At 48.0% G+C, this 23,916-nt stretch overlaps 1 protein-coding gene across 2 annotated transcripts in view; it reads right to left on the bottom strand.

Annotated features, from left to right (window-relative positions):
* Positions 1-1,713: 1,713 nt before the first annotated feature.
* Positions 1,714-23,916, bottom strand: part of POU2F3 (POU class 2 homeobox 3) — a gene marked incomplete at both ends in the record, with an annotated part of 87,115 nt that continues 64,912 nt past the window's right edge. For both annotated transcript variants that reach the window (XM_080718820.1, XM_080718819.1), the window contains 9 exons: positions 1,714-1,753; positions 2,940-3,075; positions 4,473-4,539; positions 11,671-11,832; positions 14,218-14,354; positions 16,756-16,897; positions 17,306-17,485; positions 20,221-20,303; positions 22,405-22,507. In XM_080718820.1, the coding sequence (XP_080574946.1) occupies positions 1,714-1,753; positions 2,940-3,075; positions 4,473-4,539; positions 11,671-11,832; positions 14,218-14,354; positions 16,756-16,897; positions 17,306-17,485; positions 20,221-20,303; positions 22,405-22,507 (1,050 nt within the window). The remainder of the gene's footprint in view (positions 1,754-2,939; positions 3,076-4,472; positions 4,540-11,670; positions 11,833-14,217; positions 14,355-16,755; positions 16,898-17,305; positions 17,486-20,220; positions 20,304-22,404; positions 22,508-23,916) is intronic.

Raw genomic sequence — 23,916 nt, forward strand, 5'->3', positions numbered from 1 at the left:
AACCTAAGAAAAACCACAAGGATAGTTTTCTTGCCCCTAAACTCCTTGCAATATATTGCCCCTCAAACTCTTTACAATGAAACTGGCAATAAATTCCAAAGGCAAAACTTTGTGATTCTGAAGTTATCCTCTGCTTTCCACTGTGGATAATGAATAATTGATTTCAGGATATCTGATAAAAGAGAGATTAGCCTCAGCCTCCACCTCTTAAGTCTCTGAGTGACTTGGCCTTCTATATTTACCATACTCCCATTTGTAAAACAAAGTAACCAATTCCTGCCTACTCTTGCCCCCAGGTAGTTCTATCCTGAAAAGGAAGAACTTTGAATTCTTTGGGGCTCTCCTAACATAAGTCATCTTTAGCATTCATTTTGGGGGTGAGACACTTCATGTACCAATTTGAGTCATTTTCCCCATCCCATTTCATTACACACACCACATGCCTTCACCCCTCCCCGCCCACCCTCTAGACAAAAGGGCACAGAATAATCCAGAGCACTTAGTAACAGTGGAGTACTTGATATCATCACTATACAAATTTATTTAGAAACAGAGAGAGTCTTTGAGTCTCAACAGTTTCCTGAATATGCAGTCTTTAAAAAAAAAAAAGTTACCCTTTCTGGGATGGCTTCCTGTTACATAGCTCTACACACCAGTCCACAAAGAAAGAAACTCTATAGGATGTTCCTAGAGTCATCAGAGTCCCATCCCATGCGGGAACTTCATGGAATCACATCATGCTTTGGTATTTTTTCTTCCTTCCTTCCTTCCTTCCTTCCTTCCTTCCTTCCTTCCTTCCTTCCTTCCTTTCTCCAAGAAGATAAAATATTACAGAGACATCTTCAAAATTCACACCTGAGTTAAACATTTTTCTGGAAAAATCCACATTAAAGAAAGAGGCTACTATGTACAGGTATGTTGCCAGTGTCATTGTGTGTTTGCTCTTGGGTTCTTCCCTTTCTGCAGCCAGGAGAAAGGTGGGAATGGGATGAGGAGTCACAGGGAGGAAGAAGAAAAAAAAAACTCTGGGGCAGAGATGAGCAAACAGAAGAGCACCAGGGGCCAGGGCCACCAGCCCAGGGGACAGAGGGCGAGGCTCAGCTGGCTGCCAGAGGAAGGAACCTGAGGACGCAAGAATAAATGGATCTGTTGTAGGAAAGGGGGAGCTTTAAAAAAGGGTGAAATGGAGATTCAGTGGGAAGACTTTGCTGAACAGAGAAAACATCAAGGCTTTGGTGGAAACTTTTGATTTAAATCTTCCATGGATTTGGGGATCCGTTTGGGATTGTTGCTAAGTTCAAAGTCAATGCCATTATCTTCCCTTCTGGTAGCTTGGCACACCAGACAAATGGCTATCCCCAGAAGCCCAGAAATACGTGGAGAAAAATAGCAAAAAGTTATTTCTCTGAAAGACTACTGCCACAGGGAGGCCATCTAAAACGTTTGGAGTTAGAAGATAAGGGCAGGACAAAGATGGAGAAATGGCAAGGTTCTAGGAGGCATATTTCAAGAGCATTAGAAGTCAGCACATGGTTCCATCACAGCTTGGCTCCCAGAGGCCCTTGCTCCTGAAGAAGGCAAGGGTTTGGCTTCACTCAAAGGACTGCATTTCTTCCACTCTGCTGAAACAAATCCATCCAAACACAGAAGGCACAACTCCCTTCCTTCTGGTGTGAGTACAGGGCCAGGTGGAACAGGAGGAGTGTTTTGGTCTCAGTGGAGGTAGGTGGGATGATTCCAGCGGTACCAAGATCTGAGGAGAAGAAAGAAATAGGTCAACATGGCGTGGTGGCCCAAGCATGGTGGTGCACGCTTGTAATCCCAGCATTCAGGAGGCTGAGACCAGAGGATCGCGGTTCGTGGACTGCCTCAGCTACTTAGTGAGGCCCTCTGCAACTTAGTGAGACCCTGTTTCAAAATAAAGAATAAAAAATAGGGCAGGGGGTATAGCTCGGAGGGCTATCCTGGGTTCTATCCCCCAAACCCCCCCACACACACAAAAGATGGCGTGGTGGCGCACGCTTGTAATCCCAGTGCTTGGGAAGCTGAGAGCGGAGGATCACAGGTTTGAGCCCAGCTTCAGCAATCTATGAGGTTCTCAACAACTTAGTGAGACCCTGTTTCAAAATAAACATAAAATAGGGCTGAGGGTGTAGCTTGGAAATAGAATATCCCTGGGTTCCAGTACTACACACACACACACACACACACACACACACACACACACACCTACTAATATATATATTATTTGGTGTCTCCCCTGCCATAGAAAAGGAATTCCAACTATTGGTCAAGAGAAGCTGGCAGTCTTATCTTGCTGAGTTACTAGATTTGGACAAGTGGATTCATATTTTTCTACTGGCTTGGGTCTATAACCTATCACCTACCCTTCAAATCTCTAGTTTTTTTTTTTTTTTTCTGAATCAGAGAAGACTCTCAAAGTATTCACTCTGAAAACATCCTTTATAGTAGATTCTTCAGCTCATGAATAAAGGCCGGGAGGCTGCCCTCCCTGCTGTAGTCCAGGTGGCCATGGGAAAAAGGGCTCCATACCACATCTCTTTCCCCAAGGCAGCCAGGCTCAAAGCCCAGGGTTGTCTTTGTGTAGAAGCTCTAGACCCAGGTCAGAACATCCTGAGAACCAGGCTCCTGGCCCATCAGAGGACCTGAGCCTTTCTGACAAGATGGTTTGGAAATTTCCACTGTTAAAGTGAGGATGGAAATTTTGCATTTGTTGACATCGGCTCCCTTGCCAGGACTGCTCACTGGTTGCAACTTCTTTTTTAAATCCCCACTCCCCAGGGATCCAGTTTTAAATCCTGGTTTTCCACTCTGTCCTCTCCCTGCCACCCCTTTCCAGCCCCGTGACAAGCTCTCTGGCCCTGCCCCTCACACACCGCTGGCCCTGCTAACTGGCTCTGTGCTCCCCTCCCTCTTACCCTGAGGAGTTGAAGCTGGAGGAAGAGTTCATTGCTGCTTTGGAGTTATTTTGAGATGCAGTAGGGCTGCTGGCATGGAGTCCTGAGCCAGGAGACGAAGGCCTGCTGTTGTTCCCAGGGGAACAGGATGACGTTACTGGGGACAATGAGAGGCAAAAACAACGGGAAAACAATTCAGCTGGATCCTGAACCTCATGACAGAGCCCTTCCAACACTAGGCTTCCGGGTGTATCCCCAAAGGGACCTCCCCTCCCCCACTCGCTTGCCCACTTCCTACCACATCAGCATTAATGTCCACCCGCCAGCCTGTGCTGGCCCCAGAGGGGCTCTCATGGCAAATGCGGTCTGCAGCCCAGGTCCTCAGAGCAGCGTGGCTGGTTCTACAAGTCTAAGACTTGCCAAATGCAAGGAGGGCAGACGCCAAAATCATCCGACTCCAGGACACACCCTGGGCTGGGCATCAGCAGCCCCAGACCAAGAGGCAGGAGGCAAAAAAGATTAAGAAGCTTAGGGAAAGGAAGAGAGGAGGAAAGAAAGAGGAGCACTATCAGAGAGGGAGCCTGAGAGCAGGAAAACTCATCACCAGCCTCCCTAGTTCTCCCATCCCCACAAGGAACAGGCATGTGGTGTCCTGGAAACAACACTGAACCAAGAGTGAGGGGACCCGAGTCTCACCTCCGTCATGGGCCCTTTATTAAGCAGCACTGTGGCCTGTGCCAACTTGCTTCATTTCCCTGAAACTCATTTTCATTCTCCATAAAAATAGCAGATTTGGACTAAATGGAATTCTTGTGTTTGGCCTTTCCAAACTGTGTTCCACGGATAGGGTGACATACGTTAATACCATCCCAAACTAAGACACTTTAAAAAATAGAAAAGAGCATGTTGATAATTATATCAGGACATGAGGCAACCACTGGAGCTGTCCTGGCCACACATGGACATATAGTCACCCTATTTGGTTCTTTGAAATGCTCCAGGTAAGCTGGGTGTGCTGGCACATGTTTGTAAACCTACTACTTGAGAGGCTAAGATGGAAGAATCTCTTAGGTTTGAGGACAGCCTCAGCAAGTAGTGAGACCTTGTTTCAAAATTAAAAATTAAATAGGGATGGGGAAGTAGCTTAGAGGTAAGATTTCTCTGGGTTCAATCCCCAGTACCCGCCCCCCCAAAAAGCTACAAGTACTTTTTGAAACATAGAATCTGTAGAAAATGAGTTTGAAAAATTCTGCCTTCCTTCTGTCTCCTCTACCACTCATTTTGGAATGTCTTATGTGTTTAAGAAGTGCTACAATTAAAACAACACACACACACACACACACACACACACACACACACACACACGCACATGCTTAAACTTCACTTAACCAGCATTTACCAAACTTATTTAGTCACAGAACTGTTTTCCCCAGTGCAGAATTGAATGTCCTTTGAACTGCATTTTGGGAATCTTAGGTTGGTCTCTTCCAGTTCTAAGATACTATTATCTGAAGAAATTTAAGAGCCATCCAGAAACTTTATATTAAAGCTTACCTGTTCCAGGCATGGTGCTATGGACAGGAGGAATGGAGAGGGGGCCCAGAGACCCTGAGGGAGAGACCTGAAACGCAAGAGAGGATGTGAGCACTTTCCGGCCTCCTTCACCAACCCTGGGTCCTTCCTAGACTGCAGAGCCTGAGCTTGGCCTCCGTGATCAGCCCCTACTTCCAACCTATACTTCATCCTCCCTTTCATGGGAAGGCCTCTGGACCACAGACAGTTCTCCAGTGCCAGTCTGCTCTAGAAGCGCCCTAGTCCTAACACCAGACACTCTGGCACTGCTTGAACAGAGTACCTGGGCTCTGAGAGGAGCAGGCTTCTGGGCCTTGCTGTGACAGATGGTGCCAGCCACCTGCTTCATTTCCACTCCCCATTTCTCCCTTCCTAAAAGGGCCCTGCCTGTGCTCAGAGCTGAGCAGTGCCAGCCTGGGCAGCCTCGCTTCAGACCTTCCCTCCCTGAGGTGTGATGGATATGGGAGGAGCTCAACACTGGTCTCTGGCGCTTTCCATTGTCCTCTGTAGTCCTCGTGGCATTATCAACTCTGAGGTTAGAAAGGGACTTACCCTCCCATGCTGTCGTGGAACCTCTCTCTCACTGTGACTCTCTTAGAAGACTTAGAACAAGAGGTAATGAAAGGGATGGACAGATCTGGGCGTGAGACCCGGCCCCATCATTGTGAGTTTGGGCAAGTTACCTAACTCCACTGAGACTGGGTTTGTTTCTCATCTGTAAAGTAGCAGCAACATATCCCTGATATTTTCTTTTAATTATAATTTGTGAGATAATATCCATAAAGCTTCCAACCTAATGGCCAGCAGGGGCTCCATGTTAGTTTCCTACCTTCCTAAAGGAAAAAATCAATTGACCACCGTGCATCTATCTCTAGTGCTTCTGAACTCTTCTTCTGAGCTGAAAACTTTTTGCTGTCATTTTTCCTCCTCCTCATGCTGACAGGGGCAGCCCTAAGCCAAGCTTTCAAAGGACAGTGATGGGCAGTCAGCCTGGGGACCTGTGAGGAACCCCCGCTGGGAATGCCCCATACTAACAGGATGTAGCCAGTTCTCATTTCCTAATTAACCAGCAATGGTTCTCCCTGCTTTCACCCACCTTTCCTCTTACAGTGAGCTGTCTCAGGAGGCGGGGGCCTGTGCAGGGTGGAGACGGGCATGGGGCATGGTTTGGGAGGAGTGGCACAGTGGTGAGAGATATAATCACTGATCGCCTCCTCTTTCTCTTGCTCTCCTGGCTGCCACACCCAAGAAATGTGTTGTTTTCAAATAAATTATAATGTCTTTAATCATTGTGACCAGTTCCTTCTAAAGACAGGCTATGCATATGCAAACCTACAGATGTAGGGTTCCCCTCCACATGTATCTTTTTTTTTTGCAGTGCTGGGGATTGAACCCATGGCCTCACACATGTTAAGCAAGTGCCTGACCTCTGAAGCTATATCTCTGGCCCTTTTTTTAAATTTGCTTTAATATTTTATTTTATTTTATTATTTTTTTTAACAATTTGAGACAGGGTCTCATAAAGTTGTCCAGGCTGACTTAATCTCCTGAATTACGGGGATTACACATGTGCACCACTGAGCCCAGCCCATTTTTTATTATATATATGTAATAGTAAAACCATTTCTACAGTGATCTGCTCCATTTTGCCTTTTTTTCCCCCTCTGTGGTACTGGGGATTGAACCCATGGGCATTCGGCTTCTGAGCTATACCTCCAACCCTATTTTATTCCTTCTTTTGAAATAGTGTCTCAGTTGTGGAGGGCCTCACAAGTTGCTGAGGCTGGCTACAAACCTGCCATCCTCTTATCTCAGCCTCCCAAGTACTGGGATTACAAGTGTGTGCCACCATGCCTGGCCCATTCTGCCTTTTTAAAATATTTTATTCTTTTTTCTTTTTTTGCAGTCTGGGGATGGAACTCAGGGCCATTCTGTGTGTGTGTGTGTGTGTGTGTGTGTGTGTGTGTGTGTTACTGAGGGTGGAACCCAGGGGTTTTTCTACCTCCGGGCTATACTCCCAGATTTTTATACTTTATTTGGAAACAGGGTCTCACTAAGTTGCTGAGAGCCTCACTAAGTAGCTGAGGCTGGCTTCGAACCTGTGTGATCCTCCTTTTTCAGCCTCCCAAGCGCTGGAATTACAAGATGTGCCATCATGCCCAGCCCATTTTGCCTTTTTTATTGTCAACATTTATTATATATCTTCCAAATTTTACTATACATTCTGATAGTATCATTCTATATTAGTAGAAGTAGAAGTAAGCTGAGCATGTGGCTCATGTCTCTGATCCTGGTATGTGGAAGGCTGAGCCAGGAGGATCACAGGTTCAAGTGTTGGTAACTTAGTGAGGTCCTATTTCAAAATAAGAAAAGAAAAAGGACTGGAGGTATAGCTCAGAGGTAAAACACCCTTGAGTTCAATCCCCACTACCAAAATAACATAAAACAAAACAAAATAAAATAAAATAAAATAAATGTTCCCATTTTGTTGGGCCTGGAGGAAAAGACAGGATGAGAAAATTTTCTCTATCTGCCTCCTTCATGACATTACAAGTATCCAAGTGACTGTGTACATAACGTCTCTGTCCTCTCCCCCAGACTTCAGGAGGGCAGGACAATGCCCGTGCAGCTCCCTGCTGTATCCCCTCTGCCTTCTATGGTGCCTAGAAGTTTGCAGGTGCTTGGGACATACGTGTTGAACAAATTCTGTGGATGCATGAAGCTCCTTCTCCATTTCTGTGCCAATCGGTGTGCTGGGTAGGAAGTGAACCTGTGTGAGAACCTGCCTCCTCCCTGCTCTAACCAAAGCGCCATCTTTAAAGATTCCAAACCTCAAGCCGGGCGTGGTGGCACATGCTTGTAATCCCCGCGCTTGGGAGGCAAAGACAGGAGGATCACGCTGGCTTAGGAGACCCTGTTTCCAAATTTAAAAAAAATTGTAAAAATAGGTCTGGGAGTATAGCCCGGAGGTAGAAGGGCTTCCAGGAACCCCAGTACCACCAAAATAAATAAATAAATAAAGATTCCAAACTTCTTATGGCATCGGTCAAGTTCCTTGACAGACATGGCCAACCACATCCTATATGATCCGGCCCCCCCGCCACCCATCACTCCAGCCCCCTCACTCACACTCTGCCTTACTCCCTGGCTCCCACTACTCCACCCTCTATGCTTCCTCTGCTCCCCACCCCGCCGGCCCCTGAGCCTCCTTACAGTTTCCTCTGCCTGGAATGTTCTTCCCTGCACTCGCTCCTCCCCCCTCTCAGCTCAGATGCTCTACCCCCATTCATGTCAATGGTGACATTTGTTTTTCTGAAGTTGGTTTAGACATCATTCCTCAGAGAAGTCTTTGACCCCTGGACTAGATTAGGGCCTCAAATATCAACACATCCTCTCTGAAGCACACCACATAGAGCATTATTTATTGTGTGCTTTCTGTGAGCAGGGATCTCATGCATGTGGTCCACCACTGTACCTCCAGCCCGAAACATGCAGTGAATGTTTAACAAGACAATGATGAATGACAATCACGTTGTCTCTAACTTGAAATGGCCAGTGGCTAGCAGGGCATGGTGGTACATGCCTGTAATCCCAGCACTTGAGAGGCTGAGACAGAGGACTGCAGGTTTGAAGCCAACCTCAGCAACTCAGTGAGGCTCACTTCAACTGAGCAATACTCTGTTTCCAAATAAAAAATAGAATAGGACTGGGGGTGTAGCTTGGAGGTAGAATGCCCCTGGATTCAATCTCAAGCATCACACAGACATAAAAATGGTCAATGGTTCCTCATGGCTCTTAGAGTAATGTAGCATCTTTGGCCCATCAGCTTCCAGCCCTCTTCATCCTATTTTTTTTTTTTTTTTTTTTTTTTTTTTTTTTTAGTACTGGGGATGGAACTCAGGGGCATTCTACCTCCGAGCTATACCCCCAGCCCAATTTCTTATTCTTTATTTTGAAATAGGTTCTCATTGAGTTGCAAAGGGTTTCACAAACTGGTAGCTGAGGCTGTCCACGAACTGCAGTCCTCCTGCCTCGGCCTCCCAAATGCTGGGATTACAAGCGTGCGCCACCACGCCTGGCTCATCATTTTTCATTTCTAACCCTTGGCTGCAGCCATATGATCTCTCAACAGCGTTGTGTTGGCTTATAATTACATGACTCCTCATGGCCTGTTACTTCTGCCTTGTGCGCTTCTTGCTAATTCCTAATTTGTTTTTCAAACAAATCAAAGGGTCCATCTCCTAGGCCCCATTCAGATATAAGTGCCTTTGTTCTATGTTCCCACAACATTCCTACAGGTCTCACCCCCTCTGCTCAACGCCTCTCACACCCACTTGGTAGCAGTTTCTCACCTTGTCTGGCTCTTTCTTCTCAGTTTCTCCCCTTGCTCACCCCTCAAATGCTGGTGTTGCCCAGTATTGGGGTGAGGCCCTTCCTCAGGTTTGTGCAATACAAACCCCACAGGTAAACCTGCCTCCCTCTATCCTCTCTTCTCACCTCCTCTCCTCTCCTCTCCTCTCCTCTCCTCTCCTTTCCTCTCCTCTCCCTCCCCTCCCCTCCCCTCCTCTCTCCTCTCCTCTCCCCTTTGCTCCTTGTCCCTCCCCTCCCCTCTCCCCTTCTCTTTCCTCTTCTCTCTCTTGTACTATATGATAAACCCAGAGGTATTCCACCTCCAAGGTACACTCCACAGCCCTTTTTATTTGTTCATTTATTTCCAAACAGGGTCTTGTTAGGTTATGGAGAGTCTTGCTAAATTGCTAAGTCTGGTCTCCAACCTGTGGTCTTCCTGTGTCAGCCCCCATGTGTGTATCACCATGCCTGGCTGACGAGCATCTCTTCACCCAGGATTCCTCGTTCCTCCCACGTGCTTGAGCCCCAGTCCATGTCTCCATCCAAGCTTCTCCTCTGACCTCCAGAACCATCATTCTCAGCGCCAGGGACATCCTCAATCCTTTCAGAACTTTCCCATTCCCAAAGCAGCTCCTCCTAATTTGCCTGCATCTTACACATGCCACTCTCTCCCCAGCCAGCCCTGCCTGAATGCTCAGTCATCTTGAAGGATTCTCTTTCCTTCATTGCTCCCCCTGCCCCCAGCCAACTTCTGGTTCATTAACTGAGACCTCCTGGTTATCTCTCGAATCTTTCCCTTCCCCTCTTTTGTACCACATGGGTTTGCTTCATCCTCATTTTTCTCTACTGGATAATTGTAGAGAAACTACAGTTATCTACTGGGTAACTGTAGTCAGAGCCATCTGTTCTTGCAACCAATCCTGTGCCTGTGAGGCCATCCTCTATCCTGAAGTCAGAGTGGCACTCTAAGAAGTAAATCTGATCGTCATGCTGATACCCTGCTTACAGGTCTTCTGTGGTCCCCCGAGCCTTCACTTTCACAGCGTGTCTCCTTCACCTGGCCCCTGCTCCTTAGGCCAGTCTCGTCTTTCAACATTCTTCTCTATGGCACCACTTGCAGAGGAACCACAGTGCAGGTGCCAGATACCCTCCCTGTGCCATATCAGCAGTCTCTCGAGAGCTCCACCTTATATCCATTCTCCTCTCACCCCTTCTGGCCCTTTTAGTATTGCTCCGGTATTAATGACCTCCTTGGGGAAGCCTTCCTAACCACCACCTTAGGTTCCTTAGCTGCTGCTCCTAAGTTCTCCCAGATACATGTTTATTATTTGTTTCTTTGTGTCCTCTGCTAGGCAATGAGGTCCTCTGGGACAGAGAACAAATGGTATTTATCTTTGCATCCCTAGCACCTGGAACAGAGACCAAATGCTGTAGATGGGCAGTAGATGTTTGGTGACAAATCAACAGTGGCATAATTTTTATGAACCTGCCATGCTGCATCATGATGAGGCTGAATTTCAACCATCCTAGGAGCTGGAAGACTGAAGGGCATCAATGTCCCCAGTCTCTTAACCTTCAACCATCGCCACCCTCATAGATGGAGAAGACCCTCCCCACCTTCCATCTCTCCCAGAATGGAGAAGATACTCCCTCCTCCCTAACATCCATGTATGCCTAGAACTCCAAATTATTCCCAGCCCTGGCTTCTCCTTGAAGACCAAAGTCCCAGCCTTGACTCCCTACTTCCTCTTGATGCCAAGAGGCATGTCCAGCCTCACATGACGAGTCCCAGATTCTTATTGTTTTTGGCTCTCAAGCCCATTCTCCCTGCAGTCTTTGCAAAATGATAATACCTTTCAACTAGCTGCTCAGTTTCCAAACCTTTACAGTCATCTTGGCTCCTTTTTTCCTATTCCATATTTGAGCTGTCAGCTCTACATTAAAGTTTATCCAGAACCACCATGGCTCACCCTTACCGCCATGCTGAAAGCTCTAGCCGAGCCTCCACTTCTCAGCCTGACAACCGGAATTGTTCCAGTCAGTCTAGGGCTTCCCCATAGATCACTGTCTACACAGAAGCTCAGGTTTCTCTGCTTGGGAGCTCTCTACAATTTCTCACTTCAGTTCAAACTGAAATTGTGTATGTGTGTGTGTGCATGAATGATTGTGTGTGTGTGTGTGTGTGTGTGTGTGTGTGTGTGTGTGTGTGGTATTGAGGATTGACTCAGAAGCATCCTACCTCTAAGCTATACCCCCAAAACTTTTTATTTTGAAACAGGGCCTCTCTGAAGTTGTGGAGGCTGGCTGTAAACCTGTGATCCTCCTATCTCAACCTCCCAAATACTGGGCTTACAAATGTGAGCCACTATGCCCACTCCCAGGTCCTGGAGAGTTCGTTCTCTGCGACTTCTCTGGCTTCGTCTCCTACTTCTCAGGCTTTTCTCACTCTGCCCTCGCCACACTGGCTTCCTTGCTGCTCCTCAAACATGTGGCATCTTTCATCTTGCTGGTCCCTCACCTGGAACACTGCTTCTCCAGGTATCACGTATGTCATTCCCTTTCCACACTTAGATCTCCGCTCAAATGCCGTCCTACCTGAGTGGTCCCCTCTGACCTCCCCTTAAAAAACATGCCACTGCCACCTCCTGTTCCCTTGCCCTCCTTGAGTCTTCTTTATATGTTCCATAGAGCTTCTATGCGCTTATTTATGTGCTGTACACACCCTCTCCCTCAACCACCATCTTCCCAGGATAGTCCCAGGAGAGTGGAGACTGGGCCCAGGCACTGAGTCCACAGTGCTCGGCAGGCAGCATGGCTCCTGGCCACTCACCAGCCGGGAGCTGTAAATGGGAGACTTGATGGGGGTGGCCACGGGGCAGTTGATCCTCTTCTCCTTTTGGCGTCGGTTGCAGAACCAGACCCTCACCACTTCCTTCTCCATGGACAACTGCTCTGCAATCATGGAGATCTCTTCTGAGCTGGGCTTGGGGTTCTACAGGGACAAAGGGACAGAATACAGTCAGGGTGAAAGAATAGGATAAAAAATTGGGGGTGAGGTACAGATATTCCAAAGATGCAGGACTGAATATTATGTGGGTCAAAAGTTATAGAGTTTCCAAGCATGGTGACACAAACCTGTCATCCCAGTACTTGGGAGACTAAGATAGGAGGATCGCAGGTTGGAGGTCAGCCTCAGCAACTTAGCAGGATCCTCAGCCAACTCAGCAAGACCCTGTTTCAAGGATGGGCATGGTGGCGCACGGTTGTAATCCCCGCACTTGGGAGGCGGAGACAGGAGGATCACGCAAGTTCGAAGCCAGCTGCACTGGCTTAAGAGACCCTGTTTCCAAATAGAAAAAAAAAAAAAAGTAAAAAATAGGTCTGGGAGTGTAGCCCAGAGATAGAAGGGCTTCCAGGAACCCCAGTACCACAAAAAAAAAAAAAAAAAAAAACAAAAGACCCTGTTTCAAAATAAAAAATCTGGAGGTGTAGCTTGGAGGTAGAATACCCTGAGTCCAATTCCCAAAACAAAACAGACTGCAGAGTCAGAACGAGGAAGGAATACTGCCTTTATCACTTATAGCCTACCTTTAGGAAACTTCCTTAACCTTTGTGAGCCTAGAGATCTTATCATCTACGGAATGAGAAGAATATTGCCTATCATGTAGCAGTATGGCAAGGATTTAGTGAGAAAACGTCAGCAAAGTCCTGACATAGGCTCCATGAAGGCAGGTCTCTTCTCAAGCTCCTTCCCTCAGGAGCAGTTCTGAGAAGTAGTCCATGGGTGAGTTGTGCAGGCAAGGGACTGGAACTCCAGAATCCAGGCTCCTCTCCCAGCCCTCATGACTGAAATGCTTCGCCCTTGTCATGACCTCCGAGGAAGGGAGGAAGCCCAAACCGTAGCTAGTCCAGTCTGCAGGATCGCCCTGCAGAATGTGAGGTCACTGAGCCCTTGTTCTGACCCTAGTTTGTGGTTTGAGCCCCTTTCTCCACCTCCCCCTGTACCCTTTAAAGAGAGACGTAAAAGGAAGGGAACGCCCAGTCCTCCTGCTAGCAGGATGCAGCATCACGTCCCTGGGCTACTCTGGGGCTCCGCTGGAGTGGCGACCGTCCTGTGGTACACCCGGGCCGGGCTGTGCTGGCTGGAAGCTCAGAGCCAACTCTCACTGATGTTCCCTCTTCCCTCCCTACCCCGGTGCTCATTGCTTCCACAGACGGGCCCAAGATTGTGTTTTTTTTTTTTCCCAACACATGTACAAAATGGTCACATATGTACATGAGCAAAATATTTAAACATGCACAGAAAAAAATAGAAGAAAATGCATTCAGATGGCATGGGGGGGACTGTTTTTTCTTTCTATGTATTTTCTATGTATTTCCCTCCATGTATTTTCCAAGTCATTTAGAATGTGCATTTATTACATTATTACTTTTTCAAATGCTGGGGATTGAAATCAGGGCCATTCTACTTCTAAGCTACAATTCCATCCCTTTTAAAATTAATTAATTAATTAATTAATTATGACACTAGGGGTAAAACTCAGGGGCCTTCTACCTCTAGACTATACCCCAGACCTATATTATTTCTAGTTTGAAAACAAGAGTTTACTAAGTTGCTGAGAGCCTCACTAAATTGCTGAGGCTGGCTATGAATCTGTGATACTGTTTCAGCCTCCCAAGTACTAGAATTACAAACATTTGTCACCACATGTGGCTATTTATTTTTATTTTTATTTTTATTTTAAAACAAGGTCTTGCTGAAAATCTCATTAAGTTGCTCGGGCTGGCCTTGAACCTGCAATTTTCCTGACTCAGCCTTCCAAGTGCTGGGATTACAAGCATGAGTCACCATATCTGGGTATTTTTCTTTTTTAAATTTAAAAGCTGTTGTTTTAAGTTGTTGAGATCTCACTAAGTTGCTCAGGCTGGCCTTGAACCTGCAATCTTGCTGTCTCACCTTCTCATGTGCTGGGATTATAGGCAGGAACCACTGTGCCCATTTTAGTACATTTTTAATTTAAAAATTATACCTCTAAGACAATAGAGAACTTATATATAATGCCCTGGCTTTGCTTTATTTACTTCAGCTAGATAGAGAAATACATTCTTCTGGAACCTTCTATTCCATTCTTTAAATCTCCAAGTGAGAGGAACAAGGGGCACCAAACAAATGTTAGAGCAAGGAGGCTCAGTGGCAGGGAAGAAGCTTCTGGAACCTGAGAGGAAGGGCAGCCTCCACTCAAGTCCCTGGGTGCCTGGCGAGGGAGAGTGCCATCATTTTGTTGCTCCCCGGGCAGCTGTGTGGAGAGGGTCAGCGCCAGGGCCTTGCACTACCAAGCTGGCCCACCCGCCCGCTCCCACCACGGTGGCTGCTCACATCCTGAAACCTCTTCTCCAGTGTCAGGCGGATGTTGGTCTCAATGCTCGTCCGTTTCTTCCTCTTCCTGCCAAACACTTCGCTGAGGGTGGGGTAGGAGCTGGCCGTGCTCACCGAGGGGTCTGATGGCGAGGACTCTGGAAGGGGTGAAGGTGCGGCAGAAGCTCAGGAAGGGGACAAACGTCAGGTGAGGTGTTCTGTGGTGGACGTGAGGCCCAACAGCCCTTCCTGGTGAGTTTTGTGTGGCACTTTCAGGACGACCCCTTCCCCAGCAGGGGACCCAGACAGGCCCAAGTCCTCACTTCTCCTTGTGGCTCTGGCCACAGGGCCTCCGTGTCTCCCACAGCAATCCCTAAGGTTTGTGGCCATGGTTGAGGGCGTCCAGACATGATCTGTGTGTATGGGTGTGACGGGCATGACCACAGCTCCTGGCCACACCCACCAGTGTGATTTACAGGCATGCCTGGACATGGATACTGAGTGAAATGGGAACTCTGAGCCCAGAGCACTGGCGCTTGGTGGCAGGACGCTGGTGCCGACAGCGTTTGCTCACCAGCACGAATGATGGAGCTAAGGCTGTTGGGGCAGGAAGGAGCTGCCTAGAAAGGAGTCAGCATCGGGTGGCACCATGCTAGAAATGATCTGCAAGGTCCTTCCCAAACATCATGGGACCTCTGATTATTTCTTTTACTTCGGTGCCTCAGTAGAATGTGTTGGGGATGGGATGTCAGGAAGGCTGACTTGCTCACTCCTATGCTTCTGTGTGGAGAGACTTCCAGGAGGTTCTGCCCCTGGGTGCCACCCTGCCTTTCCTGCCCTCTCCACAGTGACCACAAATCCAATGAACAGAGCCCAGCCGGGGCGCTGCACCAACACCCCTCCCCTGAGGACACTTGCCAATGCCTGAGACATTTTGGGGTATCTCAATTGGGAAGGCGGTCAACTACTGGCTAGAGACCAGGATGCTGCTAACTGTCCTACAGTGTAAGGCCAGCCCCCCAACAACAAAGTATCTGGCCTTGAAAGTTCATAATACCTGTTATGGTTAGATATAGAATGGCCCCTTGAAGAGCTCACAAATTGGTGTTTGAAGCTGACATAATTGAGTCTTCAGGGTTGTAATCCCAGCAGTGGATAATCTATTGTAATGGAGTTAGCCGGGTGGTGCCCTGTAGGCTGGTAGAGTATGGCGGAAGGTTGGTCCCTGAGAAAGTGGCCTTGGGTTATACTTGGTTCCTCCTCCCCTACTCTCCCCCCCCCTCTTGCTTCCAACCTCCATGATGTAGCATAGCCCATGTGCGTTCCACCTCCCATCACCATGCCCTGAGATCTGAGGTCCCCGGACTTACGTGGACTGAACCCGAAACCATAAGAAAATAAATCTTCCTTCCTCTAAGTTACATGGTCACTCTTTTTGTATTACAGCTCCAAGAATGTTGAATGGAACAATGCCAGATTGAGAAACCCCATCCTGTGCTCTCTCCCCTGACATCAAACTCTCCTGGTCCTCATTCCTCGTCCCACATACCTGGCCCCTGGGCTTATGCCTCAGCCTCTCGGGAGGACTAGCTCCTGATAGTCTTGCAAATCCATCTCCTGTGGCAAGGCTTTCCTGGCAGGTCTAAATGGCAGTTACTGCTTGTCCCTGAACCCTGGCCCAGAACTAGCCAGTTAAAGCCCTTGTGCTATACCTTCAGCCTCTTGGTCCATGAGTTCCTAGAGGGCCCGCTGCCCCACTGCCTGGACCTATTCCAGAGGGTAATCTGGGTGAGTGTGCCTGTCTACAGACTCCAGCTTTGTCTCTAGGGAGCTGTCTTAGGGGAACAAACTAGAAACAAGTCTTTGTGGCCACAGACCTAAGTCCACATCCCACAAAGGACTTTCTCAGGGATAAAGTTGACCATTATCCAGGCGTGGTGGCACATGCCTGTAATCCCAGTACTTGGGAGGCTGAGACAGGAGGGTCACACAGGTTTGAGGCCAGCCTCAGCAACTTAGTGAGACTCTGTTTCAAAGTAAAAAATAAACAAAACAAACAAGCAAAAACCAAACCGGTGGTGTAGCTTGGAGGTGGGATGCCCCTGGGTCCCATTCTAAGTACAAAAAAAAAAGTTATCAGGCATGGTGGCACATGCTTGTAATCATAGTAGTTGGAAGGCTGAAACAGGAAGATCATAAGTTCAAAAGCTATCCAGAAATTTAATGAGGTTCTCAGCAACCTAGTAAAACTCTGTCTCCAAATAAAAAATAAAATTGGGCTGAGGATTTAGCTTAAAGGTAGAGTCACTCTGGGTTCAATATCCATTACCAAAAAACAAACAAAAGTTGACCTTCATCTCTACTTGCCTACTTTCTATGTCTTATTTCTCAAGCCATTTTAGACTTGGGAGGAGGAGAAAGGGCTCTACCTCTAAGGCGCCCACCCACACGTCACTGGGATTAGCCCTGTGCATCCTCCATGCTCCCCGTGCCACGCATGCCCCCAGGATTATCCCTGTGCATGCTCTGGGCCTGCTGTGCCCTTGCCCCCAAACCTACCTGCATCGTTCAGCCATTTCTCCAGCAGTGGCTTGAGCTTGCACATGTTCTTGAAGCTCAGATTGAGGGCCTCAAATCGTGAGATGGTGGTCTGGCTGAAGTCGTTGCCGTACAGCTTCCCCATCGCCAACCCCACGTCTCCCTGTGCAGGGGATCCAGAGAGAGGAGCATGAAGGATGAGCTTTTCCTCCTTGCCTAATTTCCCACTATCCTCTTCCTCATCCCACACCCAACCAAAGCCTCAGGGACTGCCCATCGCCTCGGCTCCTTTCCAAGCCCTCCCCCTCTTGGATGGAGAATTGGTGTGCTTCCCTCTCTGAACTCGAGTGGGCTGTGCCCTTGCCTGACATTCACTCTCTCCCATCCATCAGCAATGTCCTCAGTTTCCCTACCACTGGCAACTACCACTGGCAACTGCCCTATTCACAGGGAGCTCAGGGATGTGATGAGCTTGAGCCATCACATGGAGCCATGGGTTGCTCATGAGCCTGTGCCTGTGAAGCCCAACTTCTATTCACTCAGTTTCTTCCATCTCTCCCCCAAATCAAACCTGTGTGAAGCCCAGCTTAATGCGCCTCTGCTTAAAGGTCTTGGCGAACTTCTCCAGCTCCTCCAGGTCACTGGGCTCATCTGTCCCTCCAGAGCTGGGTAGATGCTTGGGCACTGGGAGATGTGGGGCATCCAGATGGGGTTCTAAAGAGGATCCTGGAAGCCCAGGGCGTCCAACTGCCTGATAGGGAACACGGCCAAGCAGATCCACAAAGATTCAACAGGCTAAAGAGCATTCCTGGTTTTTGTTACTCATGGACCCACTTGAAGGACGGAAGATCCATGGGCACATTTCGTCCTGTATTTGCAGTGATATCGAAGTGGAAATTTAAGTTTCTATGATAATACAGCACATCACTGGGATATCTGGGGCAGCAGCTCAGGATAGGGAGGTGGCTCCCTGGGTTTTAATCTATGACTCACTGTTTGACTCTGAGCAGGTTACTTCCTCCTTTCAGTTTTCCACCATAAAAGGAGCTGGCTGGGTTGTTTACGGAGATTCCAAAATCAAGTCTCAGAACAGGTCAAGGAAAAGGTTGTGTGCCTCGCCTGTTTTTTCCATCAGCAAGGTAACTGGGGTACCGAATAGATACCAAGTGAAGGTAAAAGAGGACGCCCGAGAACACAAGGCGCATTATCAGAAGTTCTACTAAGCGGAGGCTTGTGGCACCCCTTCCCATTCTACACCAACATTTTCTTTCAGGAGAGTGTTTTGGTTTTAAGCAAAGGTATTTTAATAAGTGCTATCTAAATACATCTTGATTTCATTTGTGGTAGTTAGGAGATATTCTATTCTTAGTCTATTTACATAGAAAAGTGTACATTTACACCAAGAACCATGTTGTGCCCTTTTGGGGTTAGGAATGGATTCAGGCTTGAAACATCTGTTATTCCACAAAGACAGAGTGCAACCCAGGCCCAGAGTGCAGGTGCTGTGCCGGCTCGGAGGCTACTGCCTGTGTAGACAAATGTGCTCAATCCACCTTTCCTCCTGCTTCCTAGTTTGCTCTTTTCTAAACAGAGCTATACCCCTTCTCTATCCCAAGATATTCCTGGTTTACCATTCAAGTAGGTAGCCTTATAATGAAGAGGCTAAAGGACCAGAGACAAGTTAGGGACTCTTTCCCCAGAACAGTCATTTGAAACAAACAAACAAAAAATTTAAACTAGGGATGGATGAAACCCAGGGGTATTATCCTCCAAGCTATACCCCCAGCCTTTTTTTTATGTTTTTTTTATTCGGAAACAGGATCTCACTAAGTTGCTGAGACTGGCCTGGAAACTACCATCCTCCTATCTCAACCTCGCAAGTAGTGGGATCATAGGCAGGCATCACCATGTGTGGTTTAGAACAGAATATTTTGAAACTACCATGGAGCAAATGTTTTGCAGGGAGAGGTGTACAGGGTGGAGGTGGCATACACCAGACCCTCAGGGCGAAGTCTCAGTCTTCTCTGAACCTTCTTTTTTATTAATTCATTTGTTCTTTCATTTGACAAACACTCATGAGTTTTTATCTAGATCTCCCTCCCCCTTCACATCTAATCATTTGCCAAATTGTATTGATTTGACTTCATCAAACATCTCATTGGGTTTCCTCCATTCTATTTTTATTACTATGACTCTAAGCCAATCTCTGTTACTTCTCCTAGAATGATTTTTAAGGGTCTCACCATATTGGCTTTGAACTTCTAGGCTCAAGTGGTCCTCCTACCTCAGTTTCCCAAGCAGCTGGGACTACACATGTGTGGCAGTGCCTGGACTAAGGTGATCTCAGTAACCTTCTAAATGGTCTCTCTGCTACCAGTCTCTTCATGCTCAAGAAATAGAAGCTCAGAAAATTGATCTTGAATTCTTTCTTGGTCTGCTATGAGATACTGGGAGCAGTTTGGAGGAGGCGCAGCTCAGCTCCTCACTTGGGAGCCCCATTTATTCTAACCACTAGGCGGCGTCTTCAGTGGACCAGATCCCTCTGGAAAGCTGGTCCTTAACTGAGCCATGGGGATTAGCAAAGACAGGGGACACTGGAGATCTCTGTGATCACTTAAAACCATCCCATGCCTCCTCTCTGCAGAGCAGAGACATGCAGCTGTGCATATTATATCCCTTGTCACAGGGGCACCACACAAGGAAGGAATAGCAGGTAAGATGAAGCCCTGCTGCCTTTGCCAAGCCCCACCTGGCCAGAGGAAGAAGTATACTATCTTTTTGTTTTTTATCGGTACTGGAGATTGAACCCAGGGACATTCTACTTCTGAGTTGTACCCATATCCAATTACTTATTTATTTATTTTGAGACAGGATCATGCTAAGTTGTTGAGGGTCTCGCTAAGTTGCTGAGGCTGGCCTCGAACTTGTAAACCTCCTATATCAGCTTCTCAAAGTATTAGGATTACAGGTGTGCGTCATCGAGCCCAGCTAAGGCGTACCTTTTCCTAAGCAGCAAACAGGTGCTGTCTGGAACCAGGGAAGTTCTACAAAGGACCTGTCTCTCAGACCCCATTGGCCCTGGCCCACACACATGCCCGCCACAGGACACAGCCTGGAGCAGATGTCCTGTGGTCCAGGACATCAGTCTATGGTGTTCTGCTTTCTTGGGGCTTGAGCTGGGCATCTCCCAGGCACCCCTGGGAAGTTAGCTGATCCTGTTCATCAGTGGAGTGATGCTAGGTAGGGCTTGTTTGGGGCTAGAGTTGAGCACCTGGAGCATGCAGTAGGCTGGCCTGGGAGGCAAAACCTCTGGGTTCTCCTAACAGCCCCACTAGAGGTATTGGGCAAATCGTCTTCCCTGTCTGGAACCCAGCTTTCCACATGCCAACAGGGACAGTTCCCAGAGGAGCAAATGCTCTGCTAAAAGGGAGGAGGAGCCCCAGTGGGCCGAGCTGGAGGAGATGGGGACTGGGGAGTAGTGTTTACCTGGGAGGCGAGGCCAGGCCCTGTCTGTGGGAGGAGAAGGCTGCTCTGCTGTTGTGGGAAGGGGAGAAGGTTCGGCTGCAAACCTGAGGGAAAACGGAGGGACAGAGGGAGAGACCAATGAAATCAGGCTATCTGAGCGACCAGCTAGAGAACTGTCCCCACCCTCTGCCACCTAATCAGGTCTGGCAACCCATCTAGAGCTCTGTGGAGAGGCCCCATGGGCACTGCCAGGCGTTGCCACACACAGGTGGGGACGACCAGACAGGGATAAACAACAGTGTAAACAGTAGTCCCCAAACCAGTCTTTCTGCCTGCCTGCTGGCCTGGAGAGGCACAGGCTGAGGAGGGTCAGGGCAGTCTACACAGGGACCTGACTCACAGGGCTGAGGGGTGGGGCGGGGTTGAGCATTTCAGGGTTTCCTGAAGCTAGATTGGCTGCAGAGGCAAGGCTGGATCTGAGGAAGGGCACACCAAGCAGGCACTCTAAAGAGTGTGGGCCACTGGTCAGAGGCTCCTGGATGACCAGGACACTGTGTACTTGGGAGGAACTGCCAAGAGAAAAGAGGCTGAGGGTCTGGAAACTTCCTTGGATGGCAGAGACTTGCTGTATTGCTTCTGTACTCCCTACTCCTTCCATCTCTGCCCAGGAAGGCTCTCCCTGTCTGGCAGCCATGACAGGTGGCCTCCCTCTTGGGAGGGCCACACCCAGGACATCTCATTCTCACAGCAAAAGGGGAACTATTGAAGCATCAGCGAAGACATGGGGGCAGGTCACTCCATCCACTTGGCAGAGAAGCACATTGGGGGTCTCTCGTCTCTGGGCTGTTCTGGGTCATTGAGGTGTGACGTCCCTGACGTTGACCCAGTCTCAAACAGTCAGAGCGTAAGAGCTCCCTATTTAGAAACTTTTAAAAAGAAGTCTGGCTCAGGAGTCTGGAGGCTCAAGTACTTATTGCAATCCTGACACTTATATTGCATTTTGAAGTATACACAGTCTTTTCATGTGTGTTATTTCAAGTAAGCCTTAGTGACACCGCTGAGGTAGAGCTGACTATTATTTCATTTTGATGGCAGAGGAGATGGCTATCAGAGATGTTAGGGGATCTTCCCAAGGACACACAACTAGGAAGTGATTTGTTTTAAACCGATGAGTTTTTCTGACTTCAGATCTTAAGCTAGTGTTTTTTGTTTTTAATTTGTCTTCTTGTATTATATACAGAGCTCACTGACTATGTGCCTGGGCCATTTTCAGTCTTCGGTCTTCTGAAAACATTGAATTATCTATGATGAGGAGTACAATGGATACTGATTACCTAAATTAAAGGTTCAGATATATTTCTCTCATCCTGTTATATTCGAGTATTCCTTGAAAACGAATGACAGGGGCTGTCAGTGGGGCATGTGCTGGAGATGGAAGACAGTTTACATTTTGTTTGGATTCTGGGTTTCCAAAGCCTCTACCTGGGACTGGTATAAATGATGAGGGTTTATACTTCCTCTGTTTTTAGCTCTACTCCGTGGAGATGGGAATGGGAAGGCAGTGGCATGTGATGGCCAAGAGCCTGGGTCTCAGTTGGATTGTTCTGAAACTTCCTAGTAGGTCACGAGAGGCATAATATATTGCCTACCTCACAGGTTTTCTTTCTCTTTTTTTTGAGGAATAAATCAGGAAAATTACTCATCAGAGCCCCTGGCACATCATGCTCAGGAAATGCTAGCTATTGTTATTAATAGTTTAATCTGTTTGCTCTTGGCCAGGGAAGGAGAAAGAAGCTCCCTGGGAATCACTTTCCTGCCAAAGACAATCTGAAAAATCCTTTCTACCACCAGCGGGAGGCACTGTTGCTCTATCAGACAAAGCACAGCCAGGCTTTCCGGAGGAAAAAAAAATCTGACTCTACTTCCAGGAAACGTTACCCAGGAATTGGGACAGATCTATACTACTTTTCCTAGGGAGCTTCTTTCTTTCCTGGACTCCCCCGGCCCCCACCACTCTTGTACCTCCAGTCTCAACTCTCCGTGAAACCAGGGAGGCTGGGCAGGGAGGCGGGAGGGGCATAGTCACTGTCTGGTCCTCAGCCCACCAGGCGGACTAGCTGATCTTACCAGAAGGGTAAGTGACTCCCAGCAGGCAGCAGCAGCTGCATCGACTGGACCTGGGCTATGAGCGAACCCCGTCCTTACCTTGCTGCCCGGGCTGGGTCTGAGAAAGCAGGAACTGGGAAACAGACTGTAGGTGGCTGGGAACCAGCACGAGCTGCTGGAGCGGATGGAGAGAAGCCATGTCCTGCACATAGAGACAGACGCATATGTCACAGAATGGACAAGCAGGTGGGGAACTTGCCTTCTGCTATTCAGGCTGTGCCCTCAGCGTGCGGCACACAGTAGCTACTCCACCGATACTGGTGTTAATGCAGTGTCTGCATATGGCCAAACAGACTGTTACTTAACTCTGACCTCTTGATTTAATTTCCTTGTATGTCAGATGCCCCGAGGGCCAAGACTAGGTATTACCTGTGTCTCAAAGGCTTATCCTAAAGCCAGCTGTAGTAGCACATGCTTGTAATCCCAGTACTTAGGAGGCTGAGATAGGAGGATTGCAGGTTTGAGACTAGCCTCAACAACTTAGCAAGACTCTCAGCAACCTAGCAAGACCCTGTTTCAAAATAAAATAAAAAAAATAAATAAAATAGGGCAGAGGTTATAGCTCAGAGACACAATGCCCCTGGTTTCAGTCCCTAGTACCACCCCACCCCCAACACATACGAGAGGTTCACCATGAAATGGTAATTACCAATTATTTGCTTATTTATTTATATACTGTAGCAGTGATTAAATTTGTCTCTATCACTGAGCTACAACCCCAGCCCCCCTTTTTATTTATTTATTTATTTTTTTTGGTGGTACTGGGGTTCCTGGAAGCTACACTCCCAGACCTATTTTATATTTTTGAAACAGGGTCTCTTACGCCAGCGCGGCTAGCTTTGAACCTGCGCGATCCTCCTGTCTCCGCCTCCCAAGCGCGGGGATTACAAGCGTGCGCCACCACGCCCGGCTCCAGCCCCCCTTTTTAAAATAGGTCTTGGTAAGTTACCGAGGCTAGCCTCAAACTTGTTATCCTCCTGTCTCAGCCTCCCAAATTGCCAGGATTGGAGGCTTGTACCAGTCTCCCCTCCTCCTTCCTTCCTTCCTTCCTTCCTCCCTCCCTTCCTCCTTTTCTCCTTCTTTCTTTCTTTCTCTTCTCCTCTTCCTCCTCCTCCTTCCTCCTTCCTCCTTCCTCCTCCTCCTCCTCCTCCTCCTCCTCCTCCTCCTCCTCCTCCTCCTCCTCCTCCTCTTCTTCTTCTTCTTCTTCTTCTTCTTCTTCTTCTTCTTCTTCTTCTTCTTCTTCCTCTCTCTCTCTCTCTCTCTCTCTCTCTCTCTCTCTCTCTCTCTCCTCTTTCTCCTCTCAGTTCATGTCACTTGATTATGCTAAAAGCCACATTCTGGCCATTTCCTGCACTTGAGTGTTTCTGGAGCTTGAAGTGGGAGTTGGGGTAAGCTATAGTTCTTAATAAAACCAATTCAGTGCACCAGAAAGTCCATTTGTCTGGGGTTTCTCTCACCAGCTCAGGACTCTGGAAACAGATAACCCAGGTTTCCGGGAATCCTCTGTGATCCAGGCAGGCCCAGGGCCTTGTGCCCCAGGCGGCTGAGTGT

The sequence above is a fragment of the Muscardinus avellanarius genome (genome assembly GCF_963383645.1).
Source record: "Muscardinus avellanarius genome assembly, chromosome: 1".
NCBI classification, from domain to species: Eukaryota; Metazoa; Chordata; class Mammalia; order Rodentia; family Gliridae; genus Muscardinus; species Muscardinus avellanarius.